Source organism: Lates calcarifer, linkage group LG20, assembly GCF_001640805.2.
Source record: "Lates calcarifer isolate ASB-BC8 linkage group LG20, TLL_Latcal_v3, whole genome shotgun sequence".
NCBI classification, from domain to species: Eukaryota; Metazoa; Chordata; class Actinopteri; family Centropomidae; genus Lates; species Lates calcarifer.
In genome coordinates this window covers 11,641,427-11,664,049 of record NC_066852.1, presented here as the reverse complement: position 1 = coordinate 11,664,049, position 22,623 = coordinate 11,641,427, and the positions used below count along the sequence as shown (strand labels likewise).

Here is a 22,623-nt window from a genome sequence, read left to right as displayed (position 1 = left end):
TTGAAAAATTAAGTAATTAATTAACTGATTACCAAACAGACGGCTATTTTTCTGTCAATCAACTATTCGATAAATCATTTCTGCTAAAAACAACACACAGGGTTTTGATTCCTCTGTGGTCCACATCATCTGTTGTCTGTCAGACTTTTCTGAGTCTGTTCTTGTAGGAATGTAGGAAGTGACAAACAAGCAACACTTTGTCACAACACCAGCTAATTGTTTAGCTCACTTTAAATAGCATCACTGCAGGTAACATTCTGCACACCAATCATAGCTGCTCCCTGTCTGCACTCAGTGCTCAAAAAAGTCATAATGTTTTCTGATGCTGAGGAACAGACAGCCTCAGTGTGTGCAGACAGAAGTTTCAACACTTATCTTGATTATAACTTTACTCATCATCATTAACTACCTCTTTATAATGGCAGTTGAGCTGTACCAGGATCACAATCACATAATCACAAAATCATGCTGTAAAGTTGATTTGAAACACAGAAACAGGATAATGGAGAAATCTTCCTGTTGCTCACATTATTATGCACATAGCACAATAAACAAAATAGTCGTGACAATCAAAAGCATGTGTTCAAACAGTGGGTATTAAGTGACAGTGTGATATTGTGCTGAGCCCATCTGAAAGCACTAAACCCAAACACAAAATTTTGTTTAAAGTTTGAAAACAAACATAGTGTCTGATCATCCAGTGGATTTCTTTTGTCAGCCCGCCCAAAAACATTTAGACTTTGTTTTGGCCATTTCTCTAATGAAGCGTGGCCTTAAGCTGGTGATGGCGACATAAAAGCATTAACAAATACAGCCCAGGCAGAATCAATCATTACACATCAACAGTGTCACTGTGCTGGCAACAAGCTCAGTGCACCAGATCGAAGAAAGACGCAACTGTCTCTTCCATCCCCTGCGTTTTGTAAACAATTCCAGCCTCCTTCCAAAGAGGTGCTGCTGTCCCTAGACCAGAGATTGATAAAGCTGGGCGGCATGTTACAGATGGTATATAAAAATGTGTCTGGCAGTCCGGTGGTGGGCTGCAAAAACCAGGTCAGACTCCCTCCCCTCTGCAGATTACTGATAATGGCCCCTGAGCATAAAGCCCATATTAAAGATTGCAATATCTATAATCTCCCAATGGGGGGACAGGACTAAAGTGGAGGAGTGAGGGGGTCACCCTGAGAGCGCAAAGGGGGCTGGGCAGCAGGAGAACCTCTCATACAGTAGATTATATGGCCTGGGGGCCCAGGCACTGGGTGGGGGCTCTGGAGCACTGGGACTGATGGAGTGGGAAGTGGAATAGAAAAGGGATCAGTACAAACTCCCACCACTCAGAGCCTGTCAAAACCAGGCGAACTACACACGCACTCAACCAACACACACACACACGCATACACATAAACACACACGCACACTCCAAAAGCAGCTCTCAGCGCTCAGTCACACTAGGAGGAGACAGAGTGGGTTGCCATGGTGGCGCTGGCACTTGAAAGCTGTGACTGAATAAAAAACAATGCAGCAATTTAACCTAACAACAGTGACCCACTGAACAATCTAAATTTAGAAACTTTATGTCACTGAGCCCCAAATGCTGTCACACTGTCTCAGATGTTTGCAAGTTGCAAAAACAAACCAAAAAAAAAAAAAAAAAAAAAGCAGGTGAAGTGGCCAAATATAACTTAAACTACATGGAGATAAAAAAAAAAAAAAAAACAGTACAGGCAAGCTGCCTATACAGACAGTGTTCCTCTAAGTGTATATACATTGTAGGAGAAACTGTGTATAAGTGACTGACATGCCAGTCAGTGACAGGGTGAAAAACTGCGGAGTGGTTAGGTGTGGTCAGACACAGCGTCACTGGTGCGCCACACTGGGTGCGCTCCAAAACTCAGCTGGCACGGTTCTGTTTTCTTTCTTTTTTTTTTTTTTTGCCGGACTGGCAGAGTTTCCAATCCGTTTAAAAACAGCAGATGAAACATTATATACCACCTGTGTCAACCTGTGCAGACAGCTTCTGTGGTGAGAACACAAAATGCCACAAACAGTGAGGTGACACGGTGAACATATCTTTCTCATGGTTTGTCAAGACTGAATCCAAACAGAAATGTTAGTCAAAGATGAAGGAAAGTTAATGCACTAACCCTAATGTACAGCATGCCTCTAGTGTACCATGGAACGGTGCATCCTCAACAAGAAGATGTGTTTTTATTTTAGTTATGACAGTGCATCCTGTCAAACCAGCAAGCTCCCAGACTGTCTGAACTGGTAAAACATATATAAACATATACAGATATATTGAAGTAAAGTTATTGCAGTTACACCAAATTAAGAAAAAATAATGTGGAATTTAAACAGTAAAAATACCCTCTCCTTGTTGCTGTTATGTTAAAATCCATCAGATCACATTAATCTAAGGCAGTGCACAATCCAAACCCAAAGACATTACACAGAATATGGTTGGAAAATGACTGAAATGATTAAGTGATGGTCAAAATGGTTGGAAGATGAATGGATTGTTTCATTTCCACATTGATGTATGCTGATTTATCTAATATATGAAACCTGCAGATGGGCTTTAACAGGTTGAGACAACTATATCCCACACACATGGTTGGTGCCCCAGTTCATTTCAGTGACACCACCTCTCTCAGTGACGCGTGGTCACAGAGATCCAACCCCAGCAGCATGTGGACGGTCGGTACCCTCATAGCAGTACTGACCAAAGCTGTGGGGTTCCCGTGTTACTGCTGCTGCTGCCGCCACTGCTGCAGCTCACCTACACCCAGGAGGCTTCATCAACCTCGTTCAGACTCAGCACCAGAGAGAAAAACAGCCCTCGCTGGAAGGTGTTGGAGCACTGACGCCGTTGCTGGAGCTTAAAGCTTAGGGCTGTCAAGAGTTGCAGCCTCTATTTTATACATCCTGCCAGAGAGCCACGCATGAATATGTATGTCAGCACGGCAGAAGTCATAACCTATGCAAGGTTTCATCATGCATAATGCAGCTGATCTACGCCTCTCCAGGATGCGAGCGTGCACAGGAGTGTACACACACACACACACACACTCTCTAGATGCTCAAAACTGTATTGTGATGAGGAGGTAAACAAACCCCAGAATCTCCAGTGTTTCACATACACTTTCTCACACCCGGAGCTCCCTGTGCCTAACCAGAGGTATCATACCTCCACATGTTCTTCCTCTTCCTCTCACCCATCTTCCCATCTCTGATATGATAAAATAATTTTCACAGCTTCTCAACTTTATTTGAGTTAATGACGAATGAATCGTTGCGTGTGGTAAAAGGTCAACTGTAGGTTTCAATCCGCCGGAGACACGACATGAGGCACAGCAGCCTCATGATCTGTCAAAAAATAAAAAATAAATAAAAATAAAAACCTTCTGTCTCCTCCTCTCCTTCAGTGCGTGCTATTTTGGAAACAGCTCCCCAACCAGACTCTAACTCCTGTGTTCACTTCCATCCTGTCCTTCCATCTCTCCGTCTCCCTTCCCTTTTTTTTTTTGGGGGGGGGGGGGTAGAAAGTTGCAAGTTGTGTTTTTGATCAGGGGGTGGGGGTTTGTGGAAACATAAAGCAGCAGAGAAAAGGAAGGAGACGCACTGTAAAGGAGGGGTGTGAATTGAATATTGGTGGCATGCGGGGGTTACAAAGATAGGTGTGAGTTTATGGATAATCCTCAGGGGTCTGTCTTAAGTAGGTGGTAGGTGGAGGTTGGGGATGGGGTGTGTGTGTGTGTGTTGGGGTTACATCTAATCAGAGAAGGGGTATCGCCGCTCCCCACCCACTGTATTTTTGTACCCCCTATCCCCAACAATCTGTTCCTCACCCCACCCCACCCACCACCAACACCACCACCAAACAGACCCCCCCCCCCACCTCCCAGCCTGTGCTGTGTCAGTAAAAAAAAAAAAAAGTGTGCTACTTCAGCAGTCCCCTGGGACCTGCTCCCCCTCACATCAAAGCAGCCAGTTTCTCTCTTAATGTGAATATCAAATCTGTGGATCACAAGTCCCAGCACAGTCTGCATAAACTGCCCCTCCCCCAACCTTTAATTCTGCCTAGTGATGAGGGAGAGAGAGGGAGGGGAGTTACTGCTAGAGGAAGCGATGGAGGGAGGGAGGGAAGAGATGGAGAGAGAGATGGAGGTAGAGAGAGAGGGAGAGAGAGAGAGATCCAACAAAAACAACTACTTGCTTCAGAGATTTGACATTTGCTGAACGCACCCTCCCTCCGAAAATGTGCAGATCCAGCGTCCAATAAAATTTGGAGGAGGTCTGGCTCAATTTAGCATCAGTGTGGTGTTACACCGAGTTCCTGCTGGAAAAAAAATAATTTTTTACTGTCGACGGTGTTCGTTTGCATCGTTTTTTTTTTTTTTTTTTTTTTTTTTTTTTTTGCTGCTGTTGTTTTTACTGATTAGTTCAACTTCAAAATCTCATTAGGATTTATGGTAGATTTAAGGACCAATGGGAGAGTAGGGACACCAGTGACAGAGCTGTGACATCCTATTGGTGAGCTGGGAAGTGCAATGAGCTCCGTTTCCCTGCTGATGTACCAGCACACTTTACCCACCATCTGACAACAACATGGATCAAAATTTGATTGCAGATATTTTTTATTTGTTAATTGGTGACAGACAGCAGACATTTGTGTTGTTAAATAATATTTAACTGCTGGATTTTAGAGGTAAAAGTGTGAGAGATGTAAGTCAAGTTGTTCGATCAGTCATCAGTCCTTGGCCAGCAACAGTCAGTTTATGAGACATTTGTTAATTTTTTGTCTCCATATTTCAAATATCAAGAATCGGTATCATACACCTGAGCCCCTCAGAGATTACAACCAACATAACACCATGATCTGGTTATTTCTGCTTTAATCTGACTTTAAATGGGTGTTTTTGCATCTTTAAATGTAAAATTAAATAATACCAGGTTTGAGCTGGTGAAAAAACGGAGGCCTGTGCCCTGTCTGAGTAATGATTGGCACCCCTGTGGACCACACAGTTCTGTCACTGAGAGGTGCCCATAGCTCAGACTGCAGCTTTAATTGTGCAGCCTTGTAAAGGCAGCACAGGGAATTGGACTGGAGGGGGAAGGGGTGGGAGATTTTTTGCATATTTCTTTTTGTAAGGGGGCAAACAGTGTCGAGGAGAGTGTGCCAGGGTGAGGGATCATCTTATTGCTTTACACACCTTGAATAAAAAAAATATTTTTTAAAATTTTCATTTAATTAATTAGCCGCTACATTTAAAGTTTTAAATAGGCCCACAGCAGGCCTGAAAATATCAAACTTGATTTTATTCACTGCTAATTAATTAGTTTAATTAATTTAGAATGATAGCTAGAAGAAAGCCCAAGTTTTTGTTTTCAAATCACCAATTAAAAATCACAATTAAACCCTCCTTTAATCATGGCTAATATTTTAAGTTACTGAAAGAAAATTGTATACATTTTGCTCTGATTGATTAATTGTTCTCTTTCAAACATTTTTTTCTTTCAAGATCCGTGAATTACCCTACACCGTGACTGCCTCCTAAAGCTGAGTGTCTGACATAATTTAGCAACATTTGTTTTTAACATTGCTCCTGCGTTTTTTTTTTTTCACGCAAAGAATCCTGTGAATAAATAAATCAATGAATAAATAAACTTCCGGTTTAACTCCCGCAGAAATAACAGCCTAAAGTGTCCAACATTTAGCAACAAAACCAGGAGGGGTGTCCCCGTCACTTCCCCTTCACCGCGCACCCGCCAATACACACACACACACACACACACAGAGAGAGAGAGAGAGGCGCGAGCCGTGGCGCACGCGCGAAGACGTCCGCGGGGTCCAGGTGCGCTATTAGTGAGGAACATGACCGGGCAAGTCTATAATCTGCACCCACGCCCCTGGAGTTTCTCATTTGGTGAAATAAATTTGCACATATTAATATGATTCCGCAGAACCCGGAGAGGCTCTAAAGTCACATCCTGAATTACTGCGATAAATCAGCAGCAAGCATCCGACGAATGCAGCGAATTTTATAGAGTTGAGTGAAACACAAGGAAAACGGACAGAGGCAGCACACACTGATAATTTTTTTAAAAGAAAGAAAAAAGAAGAAGAAGCTGAAGCTGATACAATGTTAGAACTTAAAATGGCAAATGCACCGAGGTTAATGGCCTATTTTAATCAGCTCCTTTGCATTGAGAACAGACATATTTCCCCTCTCTAGCCAATCCACCGTATCCCAGACTTTTTTTTTTTTTTTTTTTTGGTAAATAAATTCGCACCTTCGAAGGGCCTGTGTGCTAATGAGGACAAAACAATATGTAAACATGGCTCCAAACAGGCAGGCTATACACAAAGGCCTAGAAAAAGCTCTCATGTGGAGATAGTGTTGAATTTCTGTTATTTTCGACGCAGATTTGCTCAGGATTATTATAATGCACTGTAATAGCAGAAGATCAACTTTGCAATAGGGTCAGGGATTTGCTGCATATACTGAACAAGGAAGAAAAAAATGAATCCATTTAAACAAATACACTGCCTTTTACATTTAAAAACAAACCAGAACAAAAAGAAAAAAAAAATGAAAAGACCAAATGAATTAAATAAGGAGGAGAAATCTGAATGCACTAATTATGGCCTTTATGTGGGTGTAGACCTATTAAACTAATAAGGCCGCTGTGAAGAGGGGGAAAAAGTGCCTTTTATTTAACATCTAATTTAAAATGGCACCAATTTGTCATTACACGGAACAAGAATTAGAAACCTTTAAAATCTCATCCCTAAAAAAATGAGAGCATCTCTGTGGAATGGAGCGCTTGTGCCAAATACAGTCCATCAAAACAGCTGCAATTAGCAAAAGGCTACACAATGAGAGCATCAAGATATGAAAAAATCACAAGCATCCCCCCTGAAAACTTTGCAGGAGTGTGCAATTTCTGAGTGAATTTGTTCTAAAATTGGTAATCAATTGGTATAACTGAAGGCCGATACATGTTTTCATTTGTCTCTCACCCTCCCTCTGTATTTGCACCTCATTCTCCCTATTCAGCCATTTTACATATTCATAACTGGAGTTGGTAATGCGAAAACAATCCGTGCTATCAGCACCATCTGAGGCATCAAGGGCCGCTGCATTAAACCACAGAACACCCAGGTAAAAAAAAAAAAAAAATCACTTCACACCTTTACTTGCACAATATTTCTACCTGTTCAGCTACAGCAGGTTTGAATACATTTTTATTTCAAGAATTAATTTCAACCGATTCCTCACAACAAGGCACCCAATGATACACCAAAGCACACGCCGCACACATCATTCAAAGCTACAAATGAATAATAATTCCCATTATGACTTTTCATTCAACTTAAAAGCACTCAGTCCTGCAGGGTGTGTTAAATATTGCAAGCATTTCTTTTTCTCTTACCTTCTTGGAGAGAGTACAGCAGGAGTAAAGTTACAAGCCACATGCCATAAATAGCAGGTATATTTTTCAGGAATATCTGGCAATCCTGGCAAGTGTGAGGCGCGGTTTTTTGGCCAGGCGGGTCTCCGTGCTGGACTGGCGACTGTGCTCCCCGGAGGTCTCTCCAGCCCTGCTGCCCCGCTAAGCATGGAGGGGAAATGAGAGGCGCCTCAGCCCCGCCCATGTCCCCTCCTCTCTTCTCCTCTCAAGACTACCGTGCATACAAATCCATCCTCCATACACTCATCAAACACCGCGGAACGACGGGTCACGGCAAAGTCGAGGGTTGGTTTGAGTTGAACCGTGGGGATTTTTTTTTTTTTTTTTTTGGGGTGGGGGGGCCAGTTGTGTCCAAATTGCCCGGTGTTGTGAAAGCGGCAGAGCTGCGCAGACAAATCTGTTGGCACCTTGGAGAGCGCACCCACCTGTGCGCCCCTGATGACCGCGTTTCTTTGCGCAATATGGAGCTACAAAAGCCGCTCACTCTGCCGCTCAGGCTGTAAAAATATGTTAAAATCTTCTCCTCTGAGTTTGGGCTTTAAGCGCAGGGACGTGGAGCTACACCACAGAGTAGTAACTGTTTTTCTTTGTCTTTCGGAGCCATTAAACGTGCGTAGACATTTGCGCACAGAAATGCACTGCAGATAGAGGAGGAGAGAGAAAGAGAGTAGCGGGGTGTGGGGCATGACACTTCCACACGGCAGGTAAAAAAAAAAAAAAACAAACAAACACACACACACACACACACACACACACACACACACAGCAGGTTAATCAAACCAATTACAGAAGATATTGGTGAATTTCTGAAGGACAGTGAACAACTTTCCAGTCTGCTTGTCTCCCATTTTGCAGTTGCTTTCTGGTGTGAAAAGCTCCGCTGCATGAGCATAAATTAACGGAGCACTCCCAGTTCATGGAATATTTAAAGTCACTGTGGATATGCCAGTGGTGGAGCTGAAAAGTGATCCTCTTCTGCCACAGCCGCTTCAAATCCAATTGTTCTGCACCAATCCCGAGCACAGAAAGACCAGTAAAACAAAACCATGATGGAATGATTTCATTGTGAGAAGGGCATTTAAGTTCATTTAGTGGAATTTTGCGAGAAAAGTTGGCTGACTTGACAAATGGAGTGTCTCTGCCACAGCTTTCTCTTCATCATCATCATTATTATTATTATTATTATTATTATTATTATTATTATTATTTATAGAATTAACATGTATTTCATTCATATGCCTCAGACATATTAACATGTTACACAACAGGTCAACAACTGTGAATCAGAGTCATATCCATTTTAGAGGCATATCTTCCTTTAAGACGACTAACAGAAATGATTAAATTTACACCCTAGGTGTGTGTTTCTGTGGTGTACATATATTTCATTACCATACAATAAACTGTGAAACTATTTAAAATTCCCTTTATATTCATCCTTTTATATTTAACCTTTTCATAAGTCAGATAATGATCAGAATCACATGGGAGTAAAAGTTTCTCATTCAGTCCTCACTTAAAGAACAGAATGGCCTCAATAGCATTTGTAAGGTAGAGGTGGCAAAATGTAAATATGTGTATGATGCTCAGGGGTCAGAGGTCACTCACTGAAACTTTGGCTGTCTTTGAACTTCACCAACTTTGAGAAAAGCTAAGCAGCACCTCGTCTCCTCCTCTCACTGCTTGTCTTCTGCGATCTGATCTGACCTGAGGTTCGGCTTCTGGCTCCTCATGCAGGTCACTGCTGACATCTGCTGGTTGAATTTACAATAAACATACAAGTGGGCCCATTTTTTCACATTTCAGCACAATGATTTAGTGTTATTTGACCTTGTAGATGTAGATGAGATTATGTTTATCAAAGTGGCACTTTGGCATTTTGTAGTTGCAGTGTTTCACAGCAGCTTCAGTGAATTATAAGAGAGAATTTCCCAGAAGATAGCTTTGCCTTAGGAAAATGTCTTCTGTGAGGTAACTGCATTGATAATAATAAGAATGACGAAGAATGACTGAAGAGTTCAGTTTTTGCAATTTCAAAAGTTTATAATATATGATGCTTTGTTTGGAATTACAAAATAGAGACATCTAGTGAGCAAAGTTGGCACAACAGAATCAAGATAGAGGTTGATCAGGGTGGAGAGCAGAAGACTCACACAACAGACAGCTACATATCTGATTGATGCAACAGCCATGCAAGATTAAACAAAGTAAACCTGGCTTAATACTACAGCCAAGGAGTGGCAGAGTCTGCCACAAACAATGATAACTACAATATCGAAGAATGTAAATTCAATGAATGGGTATTTGACAAAAAACCAAACCAATCAAAACAAATAGGGTTTAATTTCATGAATAAGGATTTATTACACTGTAGGGATACTTCAGTGTTGGTTAGAGAGATTTATAAAGGAAGATACATATCCTGACTTTTAGTTGTTGGTCAAACTCCAGAAGTCCTCCACAGCCACATTTTCATACAACTACTCTCACAGTCTGTACTTCACCTCACAGTAGTACATCCAATGACTAGAAAACTGATCTTTGCATGTCAATATCAGTGAAATGGCCCTTTTTTAAATCTCCATTATTTCTCTGCTCTTCCTCCATCTGCCCAACAGGAGGCAGTGCTGTCAAAGATCTACTGTTGTACTCCTTCAGACGTAAACAGCAAGACAGGACAGATTTTATTCAAAACCTTTATTAGATTTCATATTTCTATAATAAAGAGATCAAGAGCTGATATGCATGAATGTCAGGTTGAACACGGGAACATCATTAGAAGGCAAGCCAGAGCATTATAGCTGTATACAGTATTTGTGTGCAAAGAGCAGCAGTGGAGTATGACTTGGTGAGTCTACACGCTCTGCAGGGCCTGAACGAGTACAGGGGCTCCAGTCCACCCTGTGCTCCTCTCTTGATGCTCCCCATTCACCCTGCGTCTCATCATCACAACTCCCTGATCCAGGACATCTCCCACAGTTGTATTGCTTACAGAACTGTGATGGTAACTCAAAGGTGACACTGTGATTCACTTCTGTTGTGATTTGCATAGAGGTGCTTGTCATCATAAAGTCCTCACTGACAGTCTCAACATGAGCCTAAAGTTTTGATTGATTCAGTGAGATGGTGACTTAAACAAATCACCTTTTCACTAATTAGACAACAACTGGCAAAAGATTAGTCAGAGAAAACCCACTCTTCACAGCTAAATTAAATTATTGCATTTAAACTATCTGATTTTATGATCCTGCAAAAAATGTGTCCTCATTGTTCCAAAGTCACAACAACAGCCTAAAAGTTAAGACCAGATTTCTTGATAATACAATTCATAGCCCTGCTCAAGGGTGGATTTTCTCTTTAAAGCAAAATAACACACATATGACAAATGTATATTACCCATATTTTTTGCACCTTGTGTACCTGCAATATCTTTCTAAAAGATCCCATGAAATGAGATGATGAAATTGTTAAAAGTTGTTTTTCTTTTGCCTTTCAGCCAATCCTACCAAATCAGTCCTTCTGTTCATAACTAATGGTCCACTGGTTTATATTTAGTTTTGGGAAATACATTTATTCGCTTTCATCACCTAGAGTTAGACGAGAAGATTGACACTTCTCATGGGGCTGTATGCTGCATAAAAAGCTACAGCCAGGAGACAGTTAGCTTAGACTTAGCATAAAGACTGGAAATTGATTGATCCCTCGCCATCTAACACTGTTTCAACAACAAACACATCACATAGAGTAACTGACAACATCATTTCATGGGACCCTAAGAAACCTGAGCGTCTTACTCTTTCCTCATGTTTACTGTTTGGTTTCTCTTCATCTCATTTGGATGAACAATGCAACAAACCAACACTGATTTGGAATAAAACGTACAAAAAACATATACAACTTTTTAAAGTGCCCAGCACACTCCCATTTTAATATATTGCTTCAAACCAGTGATTAAAGACTGGAGGCACATTATTATTGAAATTCACACTTTACTGTACAGTACACTTCATTTAACACCTGTTGCGACTGGGGAGGTACATTTATATCTGACCTGACACAGTGTTTACCCACACATCTCTCCAGAGGTATTTCTTTTTAAAGCCAGACATTCAGTGTCTCGAATGTGCAACTGATGTAGATTGTAAATACAGCTTAAAATTACATTTCACTGTTTGAAGTTTGATACATTCATCTCCTGTTGTGACACTCAGTGGGAATCTTTCCTGTTTGGCACAGTCAGTGGCTACACTGAGAGCATCACTTCTCTTTATTTCCTGCTTGAGCAGGGATTATACCTGAACTACAGCCCCCCTACTCTTGCCTGCTGTCTGAGACCTGAGCCCATGACCATATAACTATGAATTTATGGATCAGTTACTGTATGGATGGGCAGGGCAACCAGGTTTAGCTTTTTCACTGCAGTGCAGCAGGTAGAAATTACTTATTTAAAGGAGAGTAAAACACAGACCAAATGCACGTTTGTCAGTGCTCAGGAAAGACAAGCCATTTCCATGAAGAGGCACATACTAAGCAAAGGGAATATGTAGAGCCTGATCCAGGCATACAGAATCCAGGTCCATATCACCAATTAGTGCTTAGCCTTAGCCAGGGTTAGCACAATGAAAGTAGCATGGCATAAAATGGGATTAACAGTTAACCTCAGCGCTGACGCTACCAATGTTAATATATTAGAACATGTTTTTCCAGAAAGTATGCATGTCTGTTTTCAAGCACTGTGTCTAAAATCTGCCCCATGTTGCACATGCTAAAAATGCATTGATTATTTTTCTTAAAAGCAGCATCATCAGAGGGTCATTCTTTTTTTTTCTAGAGGGTGGCGGTGGGGGTGGTGGGTTCAAGGGATTGTCTATCATTTCAGTTCAGAAGCTTATTGTATTATTACTGTCTGCAGAGTTTTATAAACTGTGTTGCAATATGTAGTCGTCCTCGCTGGCAGAGGAGCATAGAAGCACTAACAGGCACCTGTGTTTATATCAAGCAAAGAGAAGGTACAAGATGAAGAACTGGACTGAATCCTACAGTATTTAGCCAATGCAGCCATTTGTGCTAGTAGTTCTTAAATCACCCTTTGTTTTACTACAGCTGTTTCAATAAATCAGAACATTTAGTGGGTGTTTTTTTTTCTGGAAAGTAGCTACAAATGGATCAATAGATCTGTCAAATGAAACGGCTTGAAATTATAGGACGTTACTGTAATTTCAAAATCAAATACTGACTTTGATTAAGTTCACCATGTCACTGAAGGACTACTGTGAATTTGTTGTTAGTTGAAGGATTCAGCCCACTGCATTATTTTCCTCTTTCAAGCACTTAAACAAAGATTAGTAATTTAATGTACTCTGGCTGTGGCAACAGACAACTGATATATCATGGCAACAAAGTACTTTAAACAGTGCACAGCTGTGCAATGACATTCAACTGTGTTACCCATTTTAGTAATCAATACTATAAATAAAACATTCCCATAATTTAATAAAATGTGCATATAATTTGGTTTTCATCTAATGAGTTCAAAAAGAAACCATCGACCAGAGACACATGGTTTACTGATTATAAACAAGCCTTCACTTAATTAAACTATGCAGGCCACCTGATTTCTGTGCCACATAAGATACAATATTAATCCTAAATAAGTCAAGTTGCAGTGTTTCTGGCAGGAACACTTATCCTTTAAATGTAAATTAGTAAATTATGTGCACATTTTAAATAATTATGTGTGCATTCTTTAGTTGTATATCATCTGCACACTTACTGCTCCGTGCACATGTGGTAGTATTGTGTGCACATAGATATATATTCCCACAGCTAGGCAGAGTTTTTGAGATTCCAGCTTCAACAAAAATGGATTTGCATGTGTCCAAACACATGTGCATATACAAATATATGCAAAGAAGGTATATAAATATGAGCACTCCTGTTTTTTATATACATGCACCTTCTCATTTCTTTTTTGGTGTCGGTTTTGAATCAGCTTTGGATCCTGAGAGGCCATTTTCTGTGTTGTCAATCCCTGATGAAGTTACAAGGCACTCCTTACTGCGATGGGGTTAGAGGAAAAGAGAAGAAGTTAGACCTGTAAATAAACAGCAGCTCAAAGAAACATTTCAAGTCTCCATTATTTAAAAACTACTTCAGTGTGTACACTGTCTGAGCTATCCCAACATGCTGCCAAGCACTGACAATGCACACTGATGAAACAGTGTGAAATGGTTGCATTGCTGGCAAATGCCCAAGTGGATGCGAAAACTTACTTTTTCTCCTCAAGCTTGGCAAGAACAAAGAGAGTGAAGTTCTTGAGCAACATGAAGCCCATCAACAATGCAATGGCTCCGCCTACAGCTGAGGCAATGATGATGGTCAGTGTGTTGTCCACCACCCTCACTGTAGACATTAACAAAAGACCAGAGGAATCAGGATGGAAAATAATTCTAATGTAATTATCTCTGTTTATACATCACAATGCAATGCAGTGAGGGAGCCACATCTGCTTTCTCTTCTGTTACAGTGCGTTCTAACTCAATATAAGTCAGTACCTGTACATGAGATTAGAGCTGCAGCTTTCTCCTAATGCCTGATACACAAAAACAGATTTAAAATATACACAGAATGATTAGGAGCTCATCTCCCATGACCCTTGGTTCTGTTAGACTTTTAAAGCTACTTTCCCTGAAGCATTTTATTGATATTTGGTGAATTTGTTTCATACCCTGGCAACTGTCAGTAATGGAAAGGTTTGAGAAAAATCCAGATTAACGCAGTTGCAAGATGGGTACTACATTAAAACAGTGCAGCGTCAGTTTAAACTGATGAACAAAAAATGCACGATAACAATTACTTTTTGCTTTAAAACAAGCAAATACTTCCTTAATTACGAAAGGAGGATTATAAATTCTGATCCACCACCAGCATTTCCACCTATCTGTATCTGTGTGTGTGTGTGTGTGTGTGTGACTTATTAGACAGTAACAAACTACCTTTTACTGTCACCTCAGGATTTATGTTTTTTCTAGTGCTGGGTTAATTTTTCCTCCCCTGTGTGTGTGTCTTTATTAATTTTATCCTCAACATATAAATGAATGGATGTGTTAAAAATGATGCCTACTGCTTTTCCAACTAAATGACTAACAGGAATACTCACTTACCAAATACTTCTGAACTCCTTTATATGCATAATGAGAGGAAATTAAATTAGAGCACGCCCTTACATACATGAGAACACATTACCAGCATAGACTTTGACCACTCACACTCGTCCACCACAATTAGGGTGAAGGTGGCACTGTGGTTCTTGTCCTTCTCTTTTGGGTTGCGTCCAAAACAAGTGTACTGGCCTCCGTCCTCAAAGGTGATGTTCCACAGCAAGATGGAGATGTTGTTGTTACGGTTCTTCCCCACAAACTCCACCCGTTCTCGGTATATACTCACTTCTGGCTCCACCCCCTCTGACGCTATCACTGACTCACACACCTGATAGGACCATCAAGCTGTCAGTCACCACAAAACTACCACTTAGACATTACCAAAACCTGAACATTTTCTCCCCAACAAAAGTCTGTTACCTTGTGCATGGTGCCGTTGTCATTAAACTGCCAGTTGAAGTAGAGGTTGTGGATGCCAATACAACTCGAGTATGTGCAAGGCAACATGACTGTGCTACCATTCACTGCCTCGAGGGAGAGAACCTTCCCCACAGACATCTCAAGGCCCTGAGCAGACCACACACCTGAGGATGAAGGGGAATAGAAAAAAGAACATGATAAGACTGAGCAGACAGTCAGACAGTGTTAAGTTAACCACCTGCTGTCTGTAGCTGTAGTTTTTTTTTTATCTGAATGGGTCTTCCCCAACTCTCTGCAAGAAAGCAAAAAATCTAATTCCCAAAATGTCAAACTATTCCTTTAAGTTCAGCATCTTAGATTTAAAAAAAAGCCATATTGCTTATCTCACAGACACTGACATAACAACAAATACATACAAATAAACAAGTGTCATGGTTGAAGAAATCCTGGAACCATTAAGGGGCTATTTGTGAGTTTCTTCTGCTGCCGAACATGGTGTCTTGCTGGGAGCAGGTGGTGGTGATGGATATTGGCCAAGGGCTAAGCTATCGTTGTGTTTACAATATAAGAGGTTAGAAGCAGTGGCTACTTCTTCAGGACACGCTACAGTGATACATCTTTGGAAACATATCGGAGAGTTACAAGAGTGACTGGCCAGGCTGGGGCTAGCTGGTTAGCATGCTAACTTCAATAGAAGGGAGGAAGTATTAGAACTAGATGCTTTGATGCTGAACTCACAACGTTTCTTCTAGACTAGTGGGTAAACAACTGTTAATGCTAATGTTGGCTATGTAGTGCTAGAAAAACTTACAAATAGCCCCTTTAACTTTTAATTTTCATTATGCTGATTTAAAAAAAAAGAGTACTAATTGGTGTTGTTTTCTTGCAAAATATTTCATATGGGATATTCAAAAAGCCTTACACAGTATCTATACTTGAAAAAGTCCAAATTAAAAACACTGACAAGTGAGTCAGTCTGACTGGTTCATCAGTTACACATGAACAATGAGAGCGCGTAAAGTAATGGTAAATGTACAGTTAAAAGTTACGTGTAATTCATTTTCTCAAACATATTTTTTTTAAAGTAAGTACACAAACATACTCACATACTCACTAGTCCTGTATGTAATAGTTAAATTTAATGGGTATCTATACAGTGTTCATTATCAAACATTTAAGTTTTATGCTTTCATGATTTTAATAACACATTAAAATATATGTCTATTATTGGCAAGTGGTTAGTCAAACCCTGAGTAACATGACACCACAAAGTCCTTGCTATGACATTACTGTGAATAAGAGAGGATAAAATCTGCTGCGCCTTGCGAAAACTGTAGCTGCACACCAGGGACCACAGTTAAACAGGAAGTCACATTGATTAAATCTAAGTCCACCAAGCAAGATGGGTGAGGAAAACTATCACACCTTTTTTTTTATTGTTTTTATTTTCCTTTTTCCTCATTAATTGTAAAGTTAGCAGGTATTCGACCTGTTTCCCATTTAACTGCTGAATTTTGTGCTCAGGCATGTGTCAAGGTCACAGGTGGCAAATAGCTGCAGTGTATAATTTCAGCAGGTCAAGGACACATTTTTACACCATTTAAGTACCTTGTGCTTAATGCTTCCATCTAGTGTGTGAGGTGTAAACTACATGCTCATAAGGTGCTGTGCAGAGCTACAGTAGTTCAGGCATGCAGATTTGTAACCAGAAAACATAATACTTTTAACATACAAATGGATATGATTAATAGTTGCAGGAGCAGCTGCGACATTTTCTGCACTGTTTCTAACATTCCCATGATGCCACCCTCTGTTTTGTGCACACTGTGTTATGCTTTGTTCTTGACATGCTCAAGGTCAGCATCTGACAAGCACCATTGCAGCAAACACGATAAATGACGTTGCTCAGAATAACTGACATGGCTCAACACAGCAAAGAAGGGCATACTGTATGTGGGACTGCTATTGATTAATTCTCATCTCACTCTCGTCTATCCCGCAAACTCACTCTCTCCGATCTTTTCCTCAGCTGGTCCAATGCAGCACAGTGAGCTTGCAAAAACAGTAACAGAAACAGTGACGAGACAGCAACAGCATCACCCCTCCTTTCTCTTTCTCTCCTCATGCACAGTTTCGAGTATCATTTAAGCTTCTATTTTGGTTTACAATATTTTTGCAATATCCAATTTCAGTTGCTCCCAAATTCTGCTCCATGTACCTCTGTGTCTTTACAATTTTTGCTTTCCATTAGAGAACCCCGTTTCTATCAATACTGTCATTACTGAAGCTGCTGTCAAGAGTCTAAGAACAAAACATACAACAATGCAGTGTCTATTAATTTTTCAGGAACCTTGATCTTTTGTGTTTTGTTTCCCACAAACTTTTCTCTCCCTTAAATCAGTAACCAGCTGTACACTCTGTCTTTTTTATTTCTTATCTAGGTTTTCAAAAGTTTGTTTTATGAGTTTTGGTGCTTCAAATAAAAGTGGAACAGTGGTGCTCCAGTTTCTAGCCCACATATGTCAACCTTCCAACAGTATAAATATATGCACAGAACTTACTTTTAAAGAATATGTCAGAGTTACAAAAAAAATAAGAATAGATGTAATTCAGTAGAGATCAAAAGTGTGAGAGAAAATATGTAATGAACATAAGAACGTCGAACAAAATTCAGTTCAGTTTGCTGGACAATAATTCATCTGTTCCTGCTATTTTGAACATAAAAAGCTCATGTTGGAAATCAAACTATGAATACATACAATCACTACAGAACTGTCTGTTCTAAGTCAGAATTAATTCACAGGTAAATACCTCCTTCAGTGCTGTCATAATCACTGTCTCTCTCTAGTCCATATCTAGTTTTGACCCTTATGCATACAGTGAAAAACAAATATAATGGGTTTTTTTTTTTCCAGAATATAATGTGTTTCGGAATCTGATGAATTTTATCATGTGAGATACTGTATCTTTCTCTCTGCTACTAGGCCACCTGCATCTGCTGATTAAGTCCACCATGAAGTTTTTGCGAGGTGGCCAAAATGTGTTTCTCATTTACTCTAAATAAAGACAACACCTGTGAGAGAGAAATAAGGTAGGAATAATAATTTAGGTAAGAATAATGCATTTTATTGACTTTACTAAACTAGGAATGTTTCGATGTAGTTTTTTCAAGCAAACAGTTCCTACACATGATGTTATAGATCATTTACAGATGATGTTTTATGTAGCTTTAAATTTTTAATCCATGTTTGCTGCACTCTTGCTGCACTGATGCTCCACACCCACAAGTAGGTTTACAAAATTCCAGTAAGGTGAAAAGTGAGTAATACAGCAATGAAACTGGAACTGGATTCTAATGGGATGCTTTTCCTGTGCAGACATTACTTGAGATGTCTGGATGTCTGGTGTCATTTAAGCCTAATGTAATCTGTATTCACATCTTATACTTAAACGCTTTTACTGTTTGTCCACCACACCATCATCCACATAAGAGGCTCAGTATGTGAATTTACCTGTAACAGTATCACATCCTGTTGGGTAGTCACCAAGTCCAAAATACTCTTTGGTCTCTTTCACTCTGTACATGTTTACAAGTTTATGACTCAAATAAAAACAACAACAACAACAAAATATGGTTTACTGGACACTGCTCCAAGTGACTCTGCTGCTCTATTACTGCAGATACGCATGCTGTCCAGCACAATATGCTTTGAATGGCAGGGGCCTGGAGTGCCTGACACAGCTTTTCCACCACAGGGTCACTTCATTCTGCTGACATTTTCCTTTTGTGGACTCATAATCCCAATCCAAACTGAAATGGATCCAGATATCAACAAACTGTTTGAATGCAATAACATTCTTAGCTCTATCAGACACAGACTTTATCTCAGTACTTTTTGTTTCCAAGCAGAACTATGAGTACATTTTGCTCAACAGATGAAACACAACATCCACCAACCACACCAACACAATGAATACAACTGCAGCTAAAACCAGCTGTGCGTAGATCAGAAGCAGATGAAGGTCAATGTCAGAAAAGCTACGGTATCGTTGCTCTGCAGAACAAAAACTAATACACACTGATATAGGGCACAAGCTTTTGGTATTTCAAAAAAGGAGCACGAAAAACTGATATGAAGTTTTAACAAAAGATAGATGAAGATGCACTATTGTGTGAGCTGTGGCGTAATGATCGCAGAGCAAACAAAGGCAGGTGATGCACAGTATAGAAACAAACATTACCAAACAGCACGGAGAAGATCAGGCCGACGGCTATGTGTGGAGGGCCCGGCCTCAGGGGTTCGACCCCAACACGCCGGACCTCCATGGCAGCCAGATCTGCTCCAAAACAAATAGTGCTGCAAGATCCAGCCCGGGTTCAGGAGAGCTAGTAGAATATCCCTTAGCACAGCGTGGCTTCTCTGCTACACTGGATTAAATCTGGAAGCAGCTGTCTGGGTGTGTGAACCCCAAATGAGGCACGTCCCAGTGTTGCACCTGCAGCGTTCCTGGAGATATAGTGAGCCTGGTTGCCAGCCCCGGCAGCACTCCTGTGGAAGAGACTGTAGGTTAGACAGAGGGCAGAGGAGGAGGAGGAGGGGGGGAACAGAGAGAGAAGGGAAGGAGGGAAAAGTTAATCACCTGAAATCTTAACAACAGTACACTGAGTCACTATAAAAACACACAGTGCAGTAAAAAGTTTCATTTTAGTACAGATGAGAAGTGCGTTTGCATGTTCCCTGCATGCATGTGTCTGCACATGTGACTCTGCCTGAAGGCTAACCAGGGCAAAGCTGGCAGAGGAAACATGATTTGACAGTAAGCACAGTTGAAGTTTTGTCATGCCTACCTGCCTCTGCAGCCAGTAGTGCTGCTTGCACAGCTGAGTCAGTGTGGACAGGATGACGGTGGAGCGGCAAGCGCTCACTGCGCACAGTCAGGGTTCACTCAAGGAGAATCCGCCAGCAAGCACTTTCACTGCAGAGACAGCCACATTGCAGCGCCGGCCAGGAGGAGAGACAATTAGAGAGGAGAGGTGGGTGGGTGGAGTTTGTGTGGGGGTGAGGGTACGGGGGACAAACAGAAAGACAGACAATTACGTAGAGAGACAGACGGACTGGAGGAAAAGCTGCTGTTCTTGTTCCTCCTCAGCAGAGCCCCAGTACCTCTTTCTCCCTGCCCGTCCCTCTGGCTATTTCACAACTTTTTCCTTTCCTGTCTGTTGGCTGCATGCCACCTCTCTCTCTCTCTCTCTCTCTCTCATCCCTCTGCCCCCCCCTTACCTGCTCTCTCTTATTCTCTTTCTCTCCTCCATCACCACTATTCACTCCTCCTCCTTCCACTGCTCCCACCCCTCCTCCTCCCCCCTCTCCCCTCCTCCACCCCCCATCTCCTGACTCGGGGCGTGTATGCAGACTCAGGCACTTTTGTCAGAGTGTTTGTGAAGATCAGAGAAAAGTTCTGCAGTGCAGGTTGAGGAGGAGGGTTGTGTAATGCAGCCCCAGGGCCGGGCCAGACGCTCAGTCCCATATCGAAGTACTCCATTCATAAATAGACAGGTTCTTTCACTTGACAACGTCACCTCCTCTCCTCTCCTCTCATCTCATTCTGCCTAGACTCATATTCCCCTGGCTCAGGATAAACACAATCTTCAGCCACCGGTCATGTGTGTGTGCATGTGAGTGTGTGTGTCATGTCTCATTCAGTGCCTGGAAGGTCAAACTATCGTGTATATCATTCATTACTCTGTTGTGATCAGGGTGATGCAGCTGCAAGTACATTATGATATGAGACACCATGTGCAGTCATTTTAAAAAAAAAAATCTATTTATTTATTTTTACAACGGGACAGCTCCTTTCTCATAAATGTACAAACTCATCAGTCAACAACAGCTCACCACTGCCTTGTGTCTGCACTATTGGCTGCAGGACATGATGGAGGTAGTGCTTAGCTCCGAGTTTCCAGATTTGATTAGTCAGTTTTAGACCTGCCTTAAGACCATATACCTGTCAAACTCAATCCATTACTGTAAATAGAAAGTGACTGTACGGTAATAATGACTTTTCGGCACCAGTTTACTAGAAAAAAGAAGTGGTTGGTATGAGGATAAATTGAATTTCAGACTGGAGCAAAGGAGAATTGTGAGTGCAAACACAGATGCAACTGAGACCATGTGACTGACTGTGCCATCTGAGCTTAGGGACAGTTACGCAGGCAGAGGACACAGGGACAACTGCACATCCATTATGGACCCCCTGCCTGTTTTTCAGTGCTTACAGTGGTAAATGAGTGGTAACTGGTATTTAAAGGTAAAGGCAAACTCCTGAAGAGCTGTAACTGAAGTTACACTGGCAGATTAAACCTGTATGTATTTTACTTTACTTTGCAAGTACTGTACTTAACACAGTTATCTATTATTCATCAAGCAGGATGTTATAGGGCCACATATGGAGAGTCTACTGGATGACATGTTTTATTTACAAGCTCAGGCACTGGTTAAAGCACCTATGTGTCTTATATTAATTCTGGGAAGTTTGTGTCGTCAGCTGTGGAACACATTAATTAAATTTTGTTTCATTCTGACACAACTGACTCAGCAAAATTAAGGAAACAGAAAGAGTATCTAAATGCAAGGTGTTAAGTGAAGCATACACAGGTAGGTGAAGTGTGGTGTGAGGTGACAGTAGGTAGAGAGGAGGGTTGTTTCATGGGAGTGGCAGTGGAGATAATGTGGCCTGGCTGTGGGCTTGCTGCTCTCCTCTCCAGGCCCCTCCACTGGAGTATCAATGCAGCAACGCTGGGAACTTTTCCAGAACTGCAATAAGAAAAAAAAAAAAAAAGCATTTTGCTGCAGAAAGACAGGGTGCTGCTGCAGACATGCAGGCCAACTGTAACTACACAGACGGTATGTCCATGGACAGTCACACAACACACAACACACACAACGATAATCGCACTGCACTGTACAGATATTCATTAGTACGGCTGCACCTTTAACTTTAAAAAGCACATAGCTGTCATCTGCTCTCACTGCAGCAAAATGTCTGCTGCTCCAGACATGGAGCTCTTATTGTACATTAGTGAGTTACAGGAATACAGATACAGAATTTTTTCACTTTTCTGTGGTTATAATCAATATTTCTACAATAATGTGTGAGATATATTGTGATAATGAGACAATGTGAAAGGGATCAGTCATAGTGACACCCGCCTCAGCTTTATGGAGCATCTTCGATTGAGTATAACAAAATAGCTCTAAAAAGCCACTATACACTTTCAGCTCAGTGCCAAATAGCACACAGACACAGTTAGAGACCAGCTGGTAAACACAGTGTAGCATTTAGAGAACAAAGAGCCAGATGTTTCCATTAGGAGGCGGTAGAGACCAAAATATGAGCTAAAACATCTTTGATTAAGTTTTTTTTTTTTTTTTTTTTTTTTACTTAATTGACTTTATTAAATGACCAAGTTAATTGGCTGTAAGAGGTCTTAAAATTATCTTGTCATGTTCCTTGAAAATATATCTGTTAATAGCGCTTAACTCACTAATACAAAGAAATAACCTAT

At 41.0% G+C, this 22,623-nt stretch overlaps 2 protein-coding genes across 5 annotated transcripts in view; both read right to left on the bottom strand.

Annotated features, from left to right (window-relative positions):
* Positions 1 to 7,714, bottom strand: part of LOC108893861 (cell adhesion molecule DSCAML1) — a 51,107-nt gene extending 43,393 nt beyond the window's left edge. For all 3 annotated transcript variants that reach the window (XM_018692276.2, XM_018692277.2, XM_051078633.1), the window contains exon 1: positions 7,438 to 7,714. In XM_018692276.2, coding sequence (XP_018547792.1) covers positions 7,438 to 7,660 — 223 coding nt within the window. In that variant the 5' untranslated portion in view covers positions 7,661 to 7,714. The remainder of the gene's footprint in view (positions 1 to 7,437) is intronic.
* Positions 7,715 to 9,815: 2,101 nt separating this feature from the next.
* Positions 9,816 to 20,289, bottom strand: scn4bb (sodium channel, voltage-gated, type IV, beta b). Of its 2 annotated transcripts, none has more exons than XM_018691762.2 (6): positions 19,906 to 20,289; positions 19,299 to 19,618; positions 15,057 to 15,220; positions 14,745 to 14,964; positions 13,749 to 13,878; positions 9,816 to 13,533 (listed from the first exon to the last, which is right to left on the bottom strand). In XM_018691762.2, the coding sequence occupies exons 2-6, from the start codon at positions 19,381 to 19,383 to the stop codon at positions 13,437 to 13,439; spliced, it is 696 nt and encodes a 231-aa protein (XP_018547278.1). In that variant the 5' UTR covers positions 19,384 to 19,618; positions 19,906 to 20,289; the 3' UTR covers positions 9,816 to 13,436. The 2 variants fall into 2 exon arrangements, with proteins under 2 accessions (XP_018547278.1, XP_018547280.1); XM_018691764.2 differs by having other exon boundaries at positions 19,299 to 19,606.
* Between the last annotated feature and the right edge of the window lie 2,334 nt (positions 20,290 to 22,623).